At 44.8% G+C, this 19115-nt stretch overlaps 1 protein-coding gene across 1 annotated transcript; it reads left to right on the plus strand.

Annotated features, from left to right (window-relative positions):
• The first annotated feature begins 1549 nt into the window (after positions 1-1549).
• Positions 1550-18854, plus strand: LOC139400218 (utrophin-like). Its single transcript, XM_071145207.1, has 19 exons — positions 1550-1570; positions 2873-3043; positions 3169-3405; positions 3936-4073; positions 4501-4605; positions 5375-5536; positions 5736-5908; positions 10604-10754; positions 11451-11626; positions 12014-12149; positions 12592-12741; positions 12921-13073; positions 13273-13374; positions 13549-13693; positions 13861-14078; positions 14300-14417; positions 16894-17099; positions 17853-18007; positions 18638-18854. Exons 2-19 carry the CDS (start codon positions 2942-2944, stop codon positions 18852-18854), a joined length of 2844 nt encoding a protein of 947 aa, XP_071001308.1. The 5' UTR covers positions 1550-1570; positions 2873-2941.
• The last annotated feature ends 261 nt before the right edge of the window (positions 18855-19115 follow it).

Consider the following 19115-nt stretch of genomic DNA (forward strand, 5'->3'; position numbering starts at 1 on the left):
GTTAAGGTGATGGAGACGGCCCACAGTGGAGAGGGAGATAGTAGTTACGGTGATGGAGACGGCCCACAGTGGAGAGGGAGATAGTAGTTAAGGTGATGGAGACGGCCCACAGTGGAGAGGGAGATAGTAGTTACAGTGATGGAGACGGCCCACAGTGGAGAGGGAGATAGTAGTTAAGGTGATGGAGACGGCCCACAGTGGAGAGGGAGATAGTAGTTAAGGTGATGGAGACGGCCCACAGTGGAGAGGGAGATAGTAGTTACGGTGATGGAGACGGCCCACAGTGGAGAGGGAGATAGTAGTTAAGGTGATGGAGACGGCCCACAGTGGAGAGGGAGATAGTAGTTACGGTGATGGAGACGGCCCACAGTGGAGAGGGAGATAGTAGTTAAGGTGATGGAGACGGCCCACAGTGGAGAGGGAGATAGTAGTTACGGTGATGGAGACGGCCCACAGTGGAGAGGGAGATAGTAGTTACAGTGATGGAGACGGCCCACAGTGGAGAGGGAGATAGTAGTTAAGGTGATAGAGACGGCCTACAGTGGAGAGGGAGATAATAGTTAAGGTGATGGAGACGGCCCACAGTGGAAAGGGAGATAGTAGTTAAGGTGATGGAGACGGCCCACAGTGGAGAGGGAGATAGTAGTTACGGTGATGGAGACGGCCCACAGTGGAGAGGGAGATAGTAGTTAAGGTGATGGAGACGGCCCACAGTGGAGAGGGAGATAGTAGTTACAGTGATGGAGACGGCCCACAGTGGAGAGGGAGATAGTAGTTAAGGTGATGGAGACGGCCCACAGTGGAGAGGGAGATAGTAGTTAAGGTGATGGAGACGGCCCACAGTGGAGAGGGAGATAGTAGTTACGGTGATGGAGACGGCCCACAGTGGAGAGGGAGATAGTAGTTAAGGTGATGGAGACGGCCCACAGTGGAGAGGGAGATAGTAGTTACGGTGATGGAGACGGCCCACAGTGGAGAGGGAGATAGTAGTTAAGGTGATGGAGACAGCCGACAGTGGAGAGAGATGGTAGTTAAGGTGATGGAGACGGCCCACAGTGGAGAGGGAGATGGCCCACAGTGGAGAGGGAGATAGTAGTTAAGGTGATAGAGACAGAGAGACAGCCCTCAGTGGAGAGAGATGGTAGTTAAGGTGATGGAGACAGCCCACAGTGGAGAGGGAGATAGTAGTTAAGGTGATGGAGACGGCCCACAGTGGAGAGGGAGATAGTAGTTACGGTGATAGAGACGGCCCACAGAGAGACAGCCCTCAGTGGAGAGAGATGGTAGTTAAGGTGATCGAGACAGCCGACAGTGGAGAGAGATGGTAGTTAAGGTGATGGAGACAACCCACAGTGGAGAGGGAGATAGTAGTTACGGTGATGGAGACGGCCCACAGTGGAGAGGGAGATAGTAGTTACGGTGATAGAGACGGCCCACAGTGGAGAGGGAGATGGTAGTTAAGGTGATGGAGACAACCCACAGTGGAGAGGGAGATAGTAGTTAAGGTGATAGAGACGGCCCACAGTGGAGAGGGAGATGGCACACAGTGGAGAGGGAGATAGTAGTTAAGGTGATAGAGACAGAGAGACAGCCCTCAGTGGAGAGAGATGGTAGTTAAGGTGATGGAGACAGCCGACAGTGGAGAGAGATGGTAGTTAAGGTGATAGAGACAGAAAGACTGCCCACAGTGGCGAGACGGGAGAGGACAGGAAGGGAGACGGTAAGAGAGAGAGAGGAGGGGAAGGGAGATGGTAGGAGAGAGAGAGGAGAGGAGAGGAAGGGAGATGGTAGGAGAGAGAGAGGAGAGGAGGGGAAGGGAGATGGGATGAGAGAGAGGAGAGGGGAAAGGAGACGGTAGGAGAGAGAGGGGGAAAGGAGACGCTAGGAGAGAGAGGGGGAATGGAGACTGTAGGAGAGAGGGGAAAGGAGACGATAGGAGAGAGAGGGAAGGGAGACGGTAGGAGAGAGAGGGAAGGGAGACGGTAGGAGAGAGAGGGAAGGGAGACGGTAGGAGAGAGAGGAGAAGAGGGAAGGGAGACGGTAGGAGAGAGAGGAGAGGAGGGTAAAGGAGATGGTAGGAGAGAGAGAGAGGAGAGGAGGGGAAGAGAGACGGTAGGAGAGAGAGGAAAGGAGGGGAAAGGAGACGGTAGGAGAGAGAGGAAAGGAGGGGAAAGGAGACGGTAGGAGAGCGAGAGGTAAGGGAGACGGTAGGAGAGAGGGGAAAGGAGACAGTAGGAGAGAGAGGGAAGGGAGACTGTAGGAGAGAGGGGAAAGGAGACGGTAGGAGAGAGAGGGAAGGGAGACGGTAGGAGAGAGAGGAGAAGAGGGAAGGGAGACGGTAGGAGAGAGAGGAGAGGAGGGTAAAGGAGACGGTAGGAGAGAGAGAGAAGAGGGGAAAGGAGATGGTAGGAGAGAGATAGAGGAGGGGAAGGGAGACAGTAGGAGAGAGAGGAAAGGAGGGGAAGGAGACGGTAGGAGAGGGAAGGGAGACGGTAGGAGAGAGAGAGGGAAGGAAGATGGTAGGAGAGAGAGAGGAGAGGGGAAAGGAGACGGTAGGAGAGATAGAGAGGGAAGGGAGATGGTAGGAGTGAGAGAGGAGAGGGGAAAGGAGACGGTAGGAGAGATAGAGAGGGAAGGGAGATGGTAGGGGAGAGAGGGAAGGGAGATGGTAGGAGAGAGAGAGGAGAGGATGAAAGCATGGGGAGGGAACTGAAGCATGAAAATTCAATATTGGTTGATTACAATTGAGTTTTTATTAGAGCCTATTACCAGAGTTTAGGATATAATTAGCCTGTGTGGGGAAATAATAATTGGAGTAAAAGCTATTGATGAACCTGTTAATGTATAAATTGTTTGATTGTTGTGTGTGTAGACCCTGCTAGAGGAGCTGGATGACATCACTCTGAGAGTGGACAGTGTGAGAGACCAGGCCATCATCCTAATGACCAGTAGAGGTCCTGCCTGCAGAGATGTCGTAGAACCCAAACTGGCTGAACTCAACCGCAACTTTCACAAGGTCTCCCAATGCATCAAAGCTGCCAAGGTACAAATACTCTCACAACACTGTTTTACTGTATTACAATCACAACTGTCTAGCGCTGTATCATTCAAACTGTAGATAGATACGTACAGGGGGGTAATTCTCCCTCTTTTGTTTCTGATACCCAGATGTCCACCACTCTGGAGCCTGGGACTGTGGATATGATTCAGCAGATACAACAGATCTCTCAGATCCCTCACCAGATCTCTCAGCTCCAACAGGACCAGATTGCTGAGCTCCAGCAGAGCCAGTCAGAGGAGGCCCTGAGCTCCAGCCTGATGCAGACCTTTGAGGGGGAACTAGAGGCAACACTCAGGGCCCTAGAGGACCAGCAGGACCCCACACACACCCTGGATGAAGACAAGGTATATATTATACAGATACTCTCTCACACACACACACACACACACACACACACACACACACACACACACACACACACACACACACACACACACACACACACACACACACACACACACACAGTGGTTAAGTTTATGACTGGTCAAACAAAGAACACAAAGTGCTATAAGATGTATACAGTGTCACAGACAAACAAGGGTGTGATTGGGCAGTTTGTCCTCGGAGTGTGTTATCAGGGACTTACACCGCTTGGTGTAGAGCGGCTGAACAAATCACACCAGCCCAGACCAAGGTCAAGTTCAGTCAGGAAGCAGAGTGTCTGTCGACCCTCTGCTCTCTGGAAAAGGAAATCATTTAGGGTTCTTCAAGCAATTTTTGGTTCGGATTCACAATTGAATTAATTGTTTGTTTTTGATTATGGGCGTAATGTTCATTTTCTAACCCTGGAAAACCCTAGTTCAGTTGTTTGATTGAAAGGGAGTCTTTGTTTCCGTGACAACGTTCATTGTGACCCTGTGTGTTGACCGGTCAGATGGATGAGGAGAAGGCTGGCATGGAGGAGCTGCTGAGGAGAGGAGAGGAGGTGCTGCTCCAGACTGCAGACGAGGGCCAGAGGGAGGGGCTGAGACTCCGGCTGCTCCGGCTGCAGGCGCAGTACACCACTCAGAGGGTGAGAGAGAATGATACAGTCTCTACACTAACTCAACAATCATGTAACATTTATATCCTAACACCGTAACCATACAATAATGGCATTAACAACAGTACATCACACAGATTGAGGGAGTAAGAATAAAAAACTCTACCAACTACATGTGAGAGAGAGCATAGATACTCAAACCAGATTTTAATATGAATATGAAGTGCATTGCAGCATTTCAGATGTAAATGTATTCCTGTCTCGTAGCATTGTAGAGCTCAGTTTTAAGATCTGGAGGACCGGTGGCCTTGGTCATGTTATGCAGGCTCTCTGATTGCGATTAATTACGCACAGTATGGCCTTGTCTCGTGTGTGTGTGTGTGTGAGTGTGTTTGTAATTGTGTTTGTGTGTGTGTGTGTGTGTGTGTGTGTCTAAATCCCTATCTTGTCTCTACAGGAGTTTAGGATGCTGAGAGTGAGACAGGTGGAGGTCTCCATGGACGACGACTCTTCTTCAAACAGCTTCACAGAGCAGAGAGACAGACAGGACCTGACTGGAGAGGTGAGTCGCATTCTATACTGAACAAAAATATAAACACAACATGTAAAGTGTTGCTCCCATATTTTATGAGCTGAAATAAAATATCCCAGAAATGTTCCATACGCATGTTTACTTCCCTGTTAGTGAGAATTTCTCTTTTGCCAACATAATCCATCCATCTGACAGGTTTGGCATATCAAGAAGCTGATTAAATGGCATGATCATTACACAGGTGCACCTTGTGCACACAATTCCTGGAAGCTGAAAATGTCCCAGTTTTTCCATGGCCTGCATACTCACCAGACATGTCACCCTTTGAACATGTTTGGGATGCTCTGGACCCACGTGTACGACAGCGTGTTCAGTTCCCAGTTCCCGTGTTGTATTCCCAGTCATGTGAAATCCATAGATTAGGACCTAATGAATTTATTTCCATTGACTGATTTCCTTATACGAACTGTAACTCAGCAAAATCTTTGAAATTGTTGCACGTTGCTTTCTAGATTTTTGTTCAGTATATCACTAGTATTTCACATCACTTATTATGGTATTCACTATGTCCTTTTAATGACCTTGTTTTGTTGTATGGCGTATTTATGACAGTCATATTAAATGTGATATCAATGTTGACATTTGATGCTTCCCACAGACTCATGTTGTTGTGTTACCTACCTTAGATGAATGTACTGGTTGTAAGTCGTTCTAGGAGTGTCTGCTAAATGTAATTGCAAAATGTCTGATTCACACACACGTTTACTTCTTATAACATAATACCGTCTCTTGCCAGCAGATGGAGCCAGAGGACAGGGCGCTCTCTCTCAGTCCCTCAGACTACCTGCTGAATATCAACAAGGTTCTGCTGGCCATGGCCGACAACGAACTGCTGCTCAACTCCTCCGAGCTCAGCAGTGGTCTCTATGAAGACTTCTCCAGCCAGGAGGACACACTGAGGGTGAGAGAGGGAGGGAGGAGGGGAAAGGGGATAGGGATGAGGGGAGAGATAGGTCCTGTAGGTCTGAACAGATACCTCTCACTCTTTTACTTACGTCTCCCCCCTCCTCTCTCCTCTCCTCCCTCTCTCTCTCTTGTCCCTCTCTCTCTCCTACCCCTCTCCTCCTTCTCTCTCTCTCCCCCTTCTCTCTCTCTCCCAGAGTATAAAGGAGAGTCTGGAGTGTGTCGGGGAGCAGGTAACGGTGATCCATGAGCACCAGCCTGATGCCATCCTGGAGGCGTCGCAGAGAGAGGTGGCACAGATAGGAGACGCCCTCACCCAGCTCAACGCAGAGTGGGACCGCCTCAACCGCATGTACAACCACCGCAAAGGGTGGGTGACTCACGGTCAACATGGTTACATAGTACCTGTCAGGTGTTCATACACAATGAGCACTAAAGAGCACAAGGAAAAAGAAATGGGAAACAAAATGCTAATTGTAGCATCACAATAAAGGGAAGAAGAGCAGCTGTAGTCTTTGGTGGTCCAGTATTGCATGTGAGAGGATATGTTTGTCGCCTCTAATACGGGCACTTTGATGTAGCTTGATGTAACTCTGATCACTGATCCGTCAGTGTCAGCCACACACACACACACACACACACACAGAGAATGACGTCACTTAGTCATGATCTTGTCTCCATCCTGTCTCTGTGCTAGTCTGCCGGCAGTTTCTAGCATGTGTACAGAGTAAATGTCAGTTTTCAGATATTGACCACAGACGAGAGAGGATGGAGAGATATGTCAGGGCACGACACGTTGTTTCCTTGGCTAGCTAGCTACATGCCGAATGTATCTGAAATTACATGATCAGTTGATGTTTACTGGTCATGAAAAGCATTCCGTGACTGGCTGTATAACTCTGATGATAGAGCTAAGTGTGGAATAATTGGAAATGTGTCGTTCTGACTATCCTCTTCCAGACGTGACGATATTAAAACCAAATTGTTATAATATTTATTTAACAATCCCTTGAAAATGTGTCTCTGCCCCACAGCAGCCAAATCGAACGCTCTACAGCGTATTTTGACATCTTATTGATAATGACCTATTCTATCTTTATATAGAGATGGTGGTAGTTCATTGTGAGGTTCATTGGTATTTTCTCCAGTCATTCCCTGGCATCCCACACATTTGCTAGTGTTTAATGGAAGTCAGGAACGGGGCGACGTTTTTTCTTTTCCTTTCTCTTTATTGGAAAAATAAGGAATTTCCCAGTGGAAACAACCTAATTCTGATTCCATATTGATTCCAGAATCCACCCACCAACGCCCACAGAAGGAATAATTAATTCATTGTTTAAAAAAACTGAACACGGGCATTGGATAGCATGAATTGATTTATTAATCACTGTATTTATTAATTATTGTTACAGTTATGATATATATAATTTTATATCTATTTATATTGTTTTTTTAAATGACCATTTTCATTATTTTATTTCATTTAGTCCTGCATGTTGGATCTCAGAGCCTAAGACTTTCACTGTACTCTGGTAGTACACAATATCAGGTTTCCCATAATCCCACCTGCAACCCTTTACATGTGACTATTAAACACTCTGAATCAGACTCTGAATAAAGGCAAATCACCTGGAGGGATGGTATTTGTTCTCAGGTCTATTTCAAATGTGGGAATCAGTTAGTTCCACTATTGCTCAATGGTTAATAGAGGTGTTCACAATGGTTAATGCAGGTGTTCACAATGGTTAATGCAGGTGTTCACAATGGTTAATGCAGGTGTTCACAATGGTTAATACAGGTGTTCACAATGGTTAATACAGGTGTTCACAATGGTTAATACAGGTGTTCACAATGGTTAATACAGGTGTTCACAATGGTTAATACAGGTGTTCACAATGGTTAATACAGGTGTTCACAATGGTTAATTTGGGAGAAATGTGAATACAGCAATAATTGTTATTTTATTTAATAAAAATGCCACCCAGTGTTCTCACTATCATCCCCTATCTTTGATAAACACAGATATTAAACTGTTTTTCCAAATGTTGTCGTCCCGTCTCGAGATTTACAAATTGGTCCACACGGAACAAAGAGGATTTAAAAAGCATTTATCCTCAGATAACCGACTATTACTTACAGTATCTTACATGCTTCATCAGAAACAACAGGTCCTTGGGCTGTGTTTTCTCTCCATGCAGAAAAAGCTTTTGATAGACCAGAGATATGACCATTCTAGTCTGTCTTGGAACATATGGGAATTGGCTCCATTAAATTGATTAAAATCCTATTTACCAATCCCACAGCCATAGTAACAACAGGCAACACCTGCTCTGCTCCGTCCGTTCAGCATCACTAGGAGCAGCAGACAAGGCGATCCAATTTCGCCTTTGCTATTCTTATTATCCATGGAACTCCTGCCCCAGGCAATTTGTCAATAGAAGGAAATAAAACCTATTTCCCTCAAATCTACTGATCACTTCATCTCATTATATGCAGAGGATATCTGTACTATTATCTAGACAATGTATTTCAATCACTCCCAAATGCATTAAAGTTCATAGATAAATTCAACTTCATCTTAAGTTATAAAATGTACCTACTGCCTCTCAGGTCCCCGATAGGAGGACTCCATCTCTACGTATGAATCCCAATCGTTTACCATTTAAAGTATTTGGGAGTAGATATAGTTCCTTCCTTAGATAAAACCATTGGCAGAAACTTTAACAGAACACTCAATTCAACCTGACCTCAGTAGATGGACTAACATCCCAGTTGCTTTAACCTGCAGAATATCTATTGTCAAAATGAATATATTGCCACTGTTGAATTTCTGTAGTTCAAAGCTTCCCATGGCTCCCCCTTCTGGCTATTGGGATCAAATTCATAGTGCTGTTTCTGGGTGGTAAGGGAGGATGTGGGTAGGTGGATTGGAACTAAGGGGGGGGAATGGGTTGGGGTTATCTTTTGTATGCATTTCTATATTTTTTTTTTGTACCTATAACCACCTCTCTGAAAAAAATGACTAAACTAAATAAAAAGTTGGTCACGTCAGCAACCCCAGTTTATAACATGAACCCCAGTTTATAACATGAACCCCAGTTTATAACATGAACCCCAGTTTATAACATGAACCCCAGTTTATAACATGAACCCGTTCATAACATGAACCCCAGTTCATAACATCAACCCGTTCATAGGGGGCGGCAGGGTGGAGTGGTTAGAGCGTTGGACTAGTAACCGGAAGGTTGTGAGTTCAAACCCCCGAGCTGACAAGGTACAAATCTGTCGTTCTGCCCCTGAACAGGCAGTTAACCCACTGTTCCCAGGCCGTCATTGAAAATAAGAATTTGTTCTTAACTGACTTGCCTGGTTAAATAAAGGTAAAATAAAATAAAAAATAAAAATAACATGAACCTCAGTTCATAACATGAACCCCAGTTCATAATCCTTAAACAGTTCTGGTGCTTAAATTGTGTCAGCCATAAAGTGTGAGGATCCCTACTACACAAATGTATTTGGGAGATGTCCTCATTCAGTCCATTATCAACTCGCAATAGATTCCATAAGAATAGAGGCTACAGCCATATCAGGACTTTAACAGATTCCAGATCTGCTAGTTTCCACCCTAATGGTTAAGGTTAGGTGTTGGTCTAGGTAAAACTAGTTTCCTCCCTAATGGTTAAGGTTAGGTGTTGGTCTAGGTAAAACTAGTTTCCACCCTAATGGTTAAGGTTAGGTGTTGGTCTAGGTAAAACTAGTTTCCACCCTAATGGTTAAGGTTAGGTGTTGGTCTAGGTAAAACTAGTTTCCACCCTAATGGTTAAGGTTAGGTGTTGGTCTAGGTAAAAGTAGTTTCCACCCTAATGGTTAAGGTTAGGTGTTGGTCTAGGTAAAACTAGTTTCCACCCTAATGGTTAAGGTTAGGTGTTGGTCTAGGTAAAACTAGTTTCCACCCTAATGGTTAAGGTTAGGTGTTGGTCTAGGTAAAACTCGTTTCCACCCTAATGGTTAAGGTTAGGTGTTGGTCTAGGTAAAACTAGTTTCCTCCCTAATGGTTAAGGTTAGGTGTTGGTCTGGGTAAAACTAGTTTCCACCCTAATGGTTAAGGTTAGGTGTTGGTCTAGGTAAAGCTAGTTTCCACCCTAATGGTTAAGGTTAGGTGTTGGTCTAGGTAAAACTAGTTTCCACCCTAATGGTTAAGGTTAGGTGTTGGTCTAGGTAAAACTAGTTACCACCCTAATGGTTAAGGTTAGGTGTTGGTGGTCTAGGTAAAACTAGTTTCCACCCGAATGGTTAAGGTTAGGTGTTGGTCTCGGTAAAACTAGTTTCCACCCTAATGGTTAAGGTTAGGTGTTGGTCTAGGTAAAACTAGTTTCCACCCTAATGGTTAAGGTTAGGTGTTGGTCTAGGTAAAACTAGTTTCCACCCTAATGGTTAAGGTTAGGTGTTGGTCTAGGCAAACCTAGTTCCCTCCCTAATGGTTAAGGTTAGGTGTTGCATTTCTTGGGTAACTAGTTTTCCACCCTAATGGTTAAGGTTAGGTGTTGGTCTAGGTAAAGCTAGTTTCCACCCTAATGGTTAAGGTTAGGTGTTGGTCTAGGTAAAACTAGTTCCACCCTAATGGTTAAGGTTAGGTGTTGGTCTGGGTAAAACTAGTTTCCACCCTAATGGTTAAGGTTAGGTGTTGGTCTAGGTAAAACTAGTTTCCACCCTAATGGTTAAGGTTAGGTGTTGGTCTAGGTAAAGCTAGTTTCCACCCTAATGGTTAAGGTTAGGTCTTGGTCTAGGTAAAACTAGTTTCCTCCCTAATGGTTAAGGTTAGGTGTTGGTCTAGGTAAAACTAGTTTCCTCCCTAATGGTTAAGGTTAGGTGTTGGTCTGGGTAAAGCTAGTTTCCTCCCTAATGGTTAAGGTTAGGTGTTGGTCTAGGTAAAACTAGTTTCCTCCCTAATGGTTAAGGTTAGGTGTTGGTCTAGGTAAAGCTGGTTTCCACACTAATGGTTAAGGTAAGTGGTTGGACTAGTTCAACTCAACTGATTCAATATCTGCTGTCCCTCTGTCTGTAGGAGTTTTGACCGTGTGGTGGAGGAGTGGAGACAGTTCCATTGTGACCTGAACGACCTGAGCCAGTGGCTGACCGACATAGAACTGGTCCTCACTGAGGGAACAGGACCTGATGGACAACTGGACCTGGACACAGCCAGGACACACCAGGAGGTCAGTGTGTGTGTGTGTGTGTGTGTGTGTGTGTGTGTGTGTGTGAGAAATATAAATGTGTGTATAACTCACTCACTTCAATGAGAACTCTGACATGTTTTATTTATGATAAACACAATTATTTCCATAATCTGAATACAATAAACAATCAGACCAGTATGTTTACGTTAGCAACCGATGCGGTTGGGAAGTTTTGGTGAGAGAAAATGTCTGTCTTTGAACGTGAATATATACAGCTTCTCTTCTTAATTATCCAGCACTTTTCACGCTCTGGCGTTCATTACAGTAGAGGGAGGGAGAGAGAGAGGGAGAGAGAGAGGGAGAGAGAGAGGGAGAGAGAACGAGAGAGGGAGGGAGAGGGAGAGAGAGAGAACGAGAGAGAGGGGAGAGGGAGAGGGAGAGGGGGAGAGAGGGAGGGAGAGAGAACGGGAGAGAGGGAGGGAGAGACTGAAAAACAAGGAGATTAACATTTGTATTGCTAATATTATATAGTATCTCTACAACTAACATCATCATAATTATCTGTAGGATGCGTGAAACAGCTAGCACTAGTTGCTTGTTGCCGTTAGAGTCCAATCTATCCAATACCTATAGTTGCTATCCATTATTCATACCAGATAACAGTCATTCTGTTGATTAATACAACTTTATTTCCTAGTTTTATGTTGATCAGTAGCCCCTCTCTCTTCCCTATAGGAGCTGGAGGAGGGTCTAGCCAGTCACATGCCTGTCCTGGCCGGGTTGAGCCAGACAGGGGAGAGGATCATTGGGCAGCTGTCGGCCCCTGATGGGCCACTGATGGAGAACAAGTTGGAGGCCCTGGGACAGCGCTGCAGGGCCGTGCAAAGACAGGTGCTGGACAGACAGCGCAGGTAACCACGGAGATGAACACTATGGAAACGGCATTTCGGGCCTCAAAAATGGTGTCCAATGGAAAAAGCATGTTTAAATATTTTTGTATGTTTATATGAGGAGGATTAACTAGAATGTTACTGTTACTATGGTGCAGATATGCACCAATAAAATAGTTGATCCATTTATCCAAATGTATGAATATTTTCTGCATCAATGTCCTAGGCTGTAATGTTTGATATCAGCATGATGGATCAGTATACAAATATATCCTAAACGTTAGGATTAGGCATACACACAGCAGCCGTAGAGAAATAAATCTCAATCTGTGTGTGTTGAATGTGTGTTTGTACCTGTGTATGTGTGTGTGTATGTGTGTGTGTTTCTACCTGTGTATGTGTGTGCAGGCTGGCTGGAGGTGACCCTGCCTTATCAGAGCTGGTGAGGCGTAGTGGAGACCTGGCTCTGTGGCTGGAGGAGGCTGAGTGTGCTGTGAGCTCTCTTCCTGTCACCGCTACCGACAAGAACCTCAAAGAACTCAAGGTAAGGCTCAGGGCCAGAACCTGTTGCCCCCCTAACCCACATCTTTTCCAACCCCTTCATTCACCCCTTAATAATCCAATTACCCCCTTTTCATCTCCCTGTTACTTCCCTTTCATCTCTCCCTAACCCTCCTTCACCTCTCTCTCATCTCTCCCTAACCCTCCTTCACCTCTCTCTCATCTCTCCCTAACCCTCCTTCACCTCTCTCTCATCTCTCCCTAACCCTCCTTCACCTCTCTCTCATCTCTCCCTAACCCTCCTTTACCTCTCATCTCTCCCTAACCCTCCTTCACCTCTCTCTCATCTCTCCCTAACCCTCCTTCACCTCTCTCTCATCTCTCCCTAACCCTCCTTTACCTCTCATCTCTCCCTAACCCTCCTTCACCTCTCTCTCATCTCTCCCTAACCCTCCTTCACCTCTCTTTCACCTATCTCACTCTAGACCCTGGCTGATGAGATGGACGCCCAGAACGAGCGTCTTGGTTGGCTGAACAAGAACGGCCCCCAGATTCTGGCCAATCAGAGTGTGAGTCCTCAGGAGAGAGATCAGCACATGAGCAAACTTAGGACCATCAACCTCAACTGGAGCAAGGTGAGAAGGACCTATTCAACCTACATTTCCTAATGAACCTAATGCAACTAAGTAGCCTTAATGTCAACTTAAACTGGAGAAGAGAGTAACAATAAAAAATTGACAATCTCTCTCCTTTACCTTCTCTCCATTCCTTGTCTGTCTGTCTCTTTGTCTCTGTTTTCCTGCTTCTCCTTTAGGTGACTCAAGAGTTGTTAGATAAAGTAGGAGAGGTTGAGGGGAACCTACAGAGTCATGGTCAGTTCCAGGACAAGATGAACAGAATGACCGACTGGGTCCAGGTCACACACCAGAGCCTCAGTGGGAGAGGTGTAAGCCCTGCAGAGAGCCAGGTAATACTCACACACATCACGTTGGCTAACCACGCTAAATTGAAGATGCCTAGGCAGAACCTTAAATCCAGTGTTTTATTGTACTTTGTTAACAAGGTCTCTTTATTTGATTGGACCATAACTGTCTCCTTTAGATGGAGACATTCAGCCACTCCTGTCTGTCTGTCTCTATGTTCGTCTGTCTCTCTCTGTGTTGTAGGTTCTGGCAGCAGCTATGAGGGAGCGTAAGAGAGAGCTTGAGGAACTGTTGGCCCGCTCCATAGAACTACAAAGACGACAACAGCTGCTTCCCCTGGAGAAGGTCTGCTTTGGCCAACAACAAGCATAACACAGTTGCATCAACACACAATGAACAAAAAATACCCCATGAAACAACAGGACAAAAACGACATGTTTGTTAAACTGTAGTCACAATCGACTGTAACTCCAAGTGAAGACAGATGTGTGTGTGCTCTCCTGTGCCCCCTGTGTGTAGAGTAAGGTAGAGCAGCTGGCGGCAGACTGGAAGGCTCTGGACGGAAGGTTGAAGGATTCTCAACACCCACCTATGTTGTCTCCCTTGCAACATCCTGTTTCTTCTCCATGGACCCACCATGTCGCCCAACAACAACAACTCTCAGGTAACTTAACCAGCATTATGAATTACTAGTTACTACTTTAACATTCCTATCTGTTTTTAACAACAGAATTTGGAATCTGGCAATGGCAAAACTGAATACAAATAAACATTGGATCGAATCAAATTGGCCTCTCTCTACCTCCCTCCTCCCCCCGTGTCCATCCCCAGTGTCAGTGGTCCCATCGGCAGTACAGATGGCCAGTCTGATGAGTGAGGACCGGCACCACCAGACCCCCCGCAGCCCAGAGCTGGTGGCCCCCACAGATCTGAACGAGACGGCCACAGAGCTGGCTGACTGGCTGCTGCTCATCACACAGATGCTCAAGTCCAACATCGTTACTGTAGGGGACACAGACGAGATACGCACCACCATGGGACGCCTACAGGTGTGTGTGAATTAATGGGGACTGGTGGAGTGTACTGGGTGATGACTTTAGTCACCGAGTGTGGCATATACTGTAACTTGCCATGAACATTGAGTGAGTCTGTGTATGTAGGTAAACCTCCATACCTGGGAGTCGTGTTTGTAATAGTATTTGCACCTTTGGTTGTGGTTACTGTAATATGTTCATGTAAAAAGGACTTTATAATGAAATATTCTGTCCAGGTGACTAAAAGTGACCTGGAGCAGCGTCACCCCCAGCTGGAGGACATCTTCACTCTGGCCCAGAACATAAAGAACAAGACCTCCAACCTGGATGTACGCACCTCCATCACTGAGAAACGTATGTACCGTATGCTCATAGGAGAAAGCAGGAAGGTACACCTCACCTACCCAACCTTGAATTCAACTAACAACCCACAACTAGGGCTGTTGCAGTGACCGTATTACGGCCACACCGGCGGTCACGAGTCATGACGGCAGTCAAATTCCACGTGACCATTTAGTCAGGGTAATTAGGCTTCACCAAGCTCTGATGCTGCTGATGGTCATTAGTAGCCTACCAAATGTGCTAACTTCCTGGTACTCAGCACTCTATTGTCCCTCTAATTACTCTGACATCAATGCAAATGTAATCAAACACTTCATGAGAGCCCATGAGCTTATGTTGCGCAACATTTCTATAGGCTATGCAATTGCGTGAGGAAACAGAGTGATGGCCTCTATTAAAAACAGAAGGATCCCATCAGCTTTCTGTAGGCTAGGCCTATTGTATTTATTTCATTTCTCAACTTTCTAATATTAAGCACATTGCTTCTCTTTACGACGGTAGTATAGCCTAACTGGCTGGCATAAAAATAAAAAAAATCACCTGTGAATGATATATGATCACCTGTGAATGATATATGATCACCTGTGAATGATATATGATCACCTGTGAATGATATATGATCACCTGTGAATGATATATGATCACCTGTGAATGATATATGATCACCTGTGAATGATATATGATCACCTGTGAATGATATATGATCACCTGTGAATGATATATGATCACCTGTGAATGATATATGATCACCTGTGAATGATATATGATCACCTGTGAATGATATATGATCACCTGTGAATGATATATGATCACCTGTGAATGATATATGATCACCTGTGAATGATATATGATCACCTGTGAATGATATATGATCACCTGTGAATGATGCCCATCGCATTCTTTTTTTTGCGACTTTTTCAAATCATAGTCACGCACCTCATGTAGCCCAGCCCATAGGCCTATATGTTTTAATAAGGTCAGTATCACACCTCATGTAGCCTAGCCCATAGGCCTATATGTTTTAATAAGGTCAGTATCACACCACATGTAGCCTAGCCCATAGGCCTATATGTTTTAATAAGGTCAGTATCACACCTCATGTAGCCTAGCCCATAGACCTATATGTTTTAATAAGGTCAGTATCATACCTCATGTAGCCTAGCCCATAGACCTATATGTTTTAATAAGGTCAGTATCACACCTCATGTAGCCTAGCCCATAGGCCTATATGTTTTAATAAGGTCAGTATCACACCTCATGTAGCCTAGCCCATAGGCCTATATGTTTTAATAAGGTCAGTATCACACCTCATGTAGCCTAGCCCATAGGCCTATATGTTTTAATAAGGTCAGTATCACACCTCATGTAGCCCAGCCCATAGGCCTATATGTTTTAATAAGGTCAGTATCACACCTCATGTAGCCCAGCCCATAGGCCTATATGTTTTAATAAGGTCAGTATCACACCTCATGTAGCCTAGCCCATAGGCCTATATGTTTTAATAAGGTCAGTATCACACCTCATGTAGCCCAGCCCATAGGCCTATATGTTTTTGATAAAGTGGCCAAATAACTTCTTCAAATGAAGCACATTAATCTGTTTTACAAGGGGTGTAAAGCCTAACTGACATACATACACAGCACGTGAGTTTCAAGTTTGGGGAAGTACATTTTCAACCTACAAATGCACCTTTATAATAAAAGCATTACCTGCATAATCACATTTGCGGTCACTGATAATGGTGTTTTCCTGCTAATGGAATATTCATGCTTATAGCCTACTGCAGTGTGCTCATCGCTGTGTTTATAATGTGAAGAAGTAGTCTAATAGTTGATCAACATTTTAAGATAAACGTTCTCATCTGTCATGTCAGGCTCATTGCTTCAAACAGGTTTGTTTGATGCTAGTGGTTATATTCATTTGGGCTCTATCGCATCCCACAACTGTCCCTTAGAATATATAAAGTTATATAAATTACTCTAAATTAAGCATATATGAGTACCTGTTTCTTTGTTAACACCTCAACACAGACACATGTGCACATGTGCACACTCCCTCACACTCCCTCAAATCGTTTGGAGAAAATATCCTTTCTGTTTTATTCAGCTATGTTCAGTTGTATTCTTCATGCTATAAAATAATGGAATTCTAAGTAAATCTTGTCTGCTAAATGAACTAGTGTACCCCACAGCCATATGGCATAGCCAGATCAGGGCCTAACATAACGACAACTCAGAGTACGCTATTCTTTTCTTCTGAAATAGACTACATTTTCTTCATATCATGTTTGTTTAGACCTGTCTAAAATAAATAATGGCTTTATTGTGAAGGTGTCGGCTATATTACATGGATTTATTAGACTTTAATATATAGATGTTCCAAAGGTCTGCGTCAGTGGCTTGCAGGCTATGCGTGGATATGCATTACTTTCTATCTGGTAATATTACCACCACTATTTATCTTTCTCCCTCCGTCTCTCTCACTGCAGTAGAGAAGGTGCATAGCCAATGGGACAACACACAGCACGGCGTAGAGGCACGGCTCCAGCAGCTGGACAGTATGATTGGCCACAGCGACCAGTGGGAGGAGCAGAGGCAGGAGGTGAAGGCTCTGATTGGTCAGAACGAGGGGCGCATGCACAACCTACTGCAGCTCTCCAGGGAACCCCTGACCAAACAGCTCAGTGACAACAAGGTGAGGGATACACTGACCCTTCACCTTTGAACTACTGACCCCCTGCCCCATTAGCCAGAGCCCCATTAGCCCCGAACCACTGATAAAAGGTGTGATATTTTTCATTATGTTAATCGTTAAGGTTAGGATTGGGTAGTAATCTGATTCTAGATCTGTGACTCAAAACTGTTTTTGGAAAGTATGTTTATGTGTGTTTGCATGCTAGCCTGATAGATAACACACACATTTTGTACCGTTCATCATGCGTTTTAATATCACTGGTGTGACATGCTGATTATGATGAGTATATGCAAATGACAGGGCTTACTGTTGGACTGTTATTGATAGTGTTAATGAGAGCTGTTCAAACATGCCAAGCAGGCAGATAATGGTATGTATATGAGCTGTTTTATGTGGGGATTGTCAGATGTAGACTTTTTTGGGTGGCCAATGCAACGCCAACCTGAAACACTAGAGGGCATCTGTGTTTAACTCACCGTGGTACTTTACTGTAGTTCCAATGCCCTAGAACAGGTACTGATAGGATACCTCTGACAAGGTAATAATTATTTCTCATTTAATTAAATGGGTTAGCATACCTTTAGTAAACAAAGTGAGATCCTGAGGGAACTGTGATAATTGCAGTGAGATTTAAAGGAATTAGACGTGGATATGAAAGAAGTTAAATAAAGATTTAGAAAGCCATTTGCTGCTACTGTTTAGTCTGTGAGGAGTATGTTGTTATTTGTTGTTTGTTTATGTTTTCTTCTCCAGGTGTTCTTGCAAGACCTGGGAAGAGGTCAGGGTACCATGGTAACCTTTAACGAGCTGTCCAATCAGCTCCTGCGAGAGTATTCTGCAGATGACACGAGGAGGATCAAAGAGGTCACAGACAAACACAACAGAGCCTGGAACAGCATCAACAACAGGTGGACACACACACACACACACACACACAGACACACAGGCGGGACCAAAACATTTACATTCAAAATCCTATTTTCCCAAACCCCTAATCCAAAACCTAAACCTAACTCGTAATCTTAACCCTAACCCGAAACCTAACCCCTAAACCTAAAATAGCAGTTTTCCTTTTGGGGACTGGCAAAATGTCCCCACTTGTTTTACTATAGTTGTGAGGACTTTAGAAACACAAAGGATGGCGAAGTTGGACCACACACACACACACACACACACACACACACACACACACACACACATGTTATGTTCTTCTATCCTTGTGGGGACCTAAAATAAATGTCCTTTCAAAATCCTATTTTCCCTAACCCCTAAACCTAACCCAACCCTAATTGTAACCCTACACACTAAGCTCATGGGGATGTGGGAAATGTCCCCACGAGGGAGAATGTTCCTTGTTTTACTATCCTACAAGGATAGAAGAACCCCCCCCCCCCCCCACACAAATATCACTTTGATAATGTTATGAGATATTTGAATTATACTCAGATAGCTAATTAAACAATGACCTCCAACCAAACCACTGCTTGATCATTGGACATTACATTGATCAACTAATTAGTGTGTTGATTGAATGACAGGGCTAGTGACCGCCAGGCCCAGCTGGACAGTGACCTGACTGCTCTACAGACTTCCCTCAGGGAGCTGGAGGCCTTCCTCAAGTGGCTTCAGGAGGCCGAAACTACCGTCAATGTCCTGGCCGACGCCTCCCAGAGGGAGGAGCTATCACAGGACTCTGCCCACGTCAAGGAGCTGAGGGGGCAACTGGAGGTAGGCCATGCCCATTTGATCTGCTGATTGTGTGTGTGTGTGTGTGTGTGTGTGTGTGTGTGAGTATTTAGCCGACGGGAAAAGAAGAGAACTGAGATTGGCGCTCGGTATATGAACAGTATATTGAGTGATATATGGAGATAAATGGCTTGGCTGAGGGGCTGAATACAGAGAGAGGTTGAAATAAGGAGGTCAAAGGAGGTGTGTGGGAGACGGGGACAGGTGCTGTCCTCTTATCCCCCAGTCATCCCTCATTAAGATAGTGTGCGTGCATTCATGTGAGCTGTG

This window comes from Oncorhynchus clarkii, unplaced genomic scaffold (assembly GCF_045791955.1).
Source record: "Oncorhynchus clarkii lewisi isolate Uvic-CL-2024 unplaced genomic scaffold, UVic_Ocla_1.0 unplaced_contig_4146_pilon_pilon, whole genome shotgun sequence".
In the NCBI taxonomy this organism is placed as follows: domain Eukaryota; kingdom Metazoa; phylum Chordata; class Actinopteri; order Salmoniformes; family Salmonidae; genus Oncorhynchus; species Oncorhynchus clarkii.

Coding starts and splice junctions, on each gene's coding strand:
- LOC139400218 (XM_071145207.1), top strand. CDS start 2,942: ATGACCAGTAGAGGTCCTGCCTGCAGAGATGTCGTAGAACCCAAACTG. Junction 4,074..4,500: donor CGCAGTACACCACTCAGAGG/GTGAGAGAGAAT, acceptor TTGTCTCTACAG/GAGTTTAGGATGCTGAGAGT. Junction 5,537..5,735: donor GCCAGGAGGACACACTGAGG/GTGAGAGAGGGA, acceptor TCTCTCTCCCAG/AGTATAAAGGAGAGTCTGGA.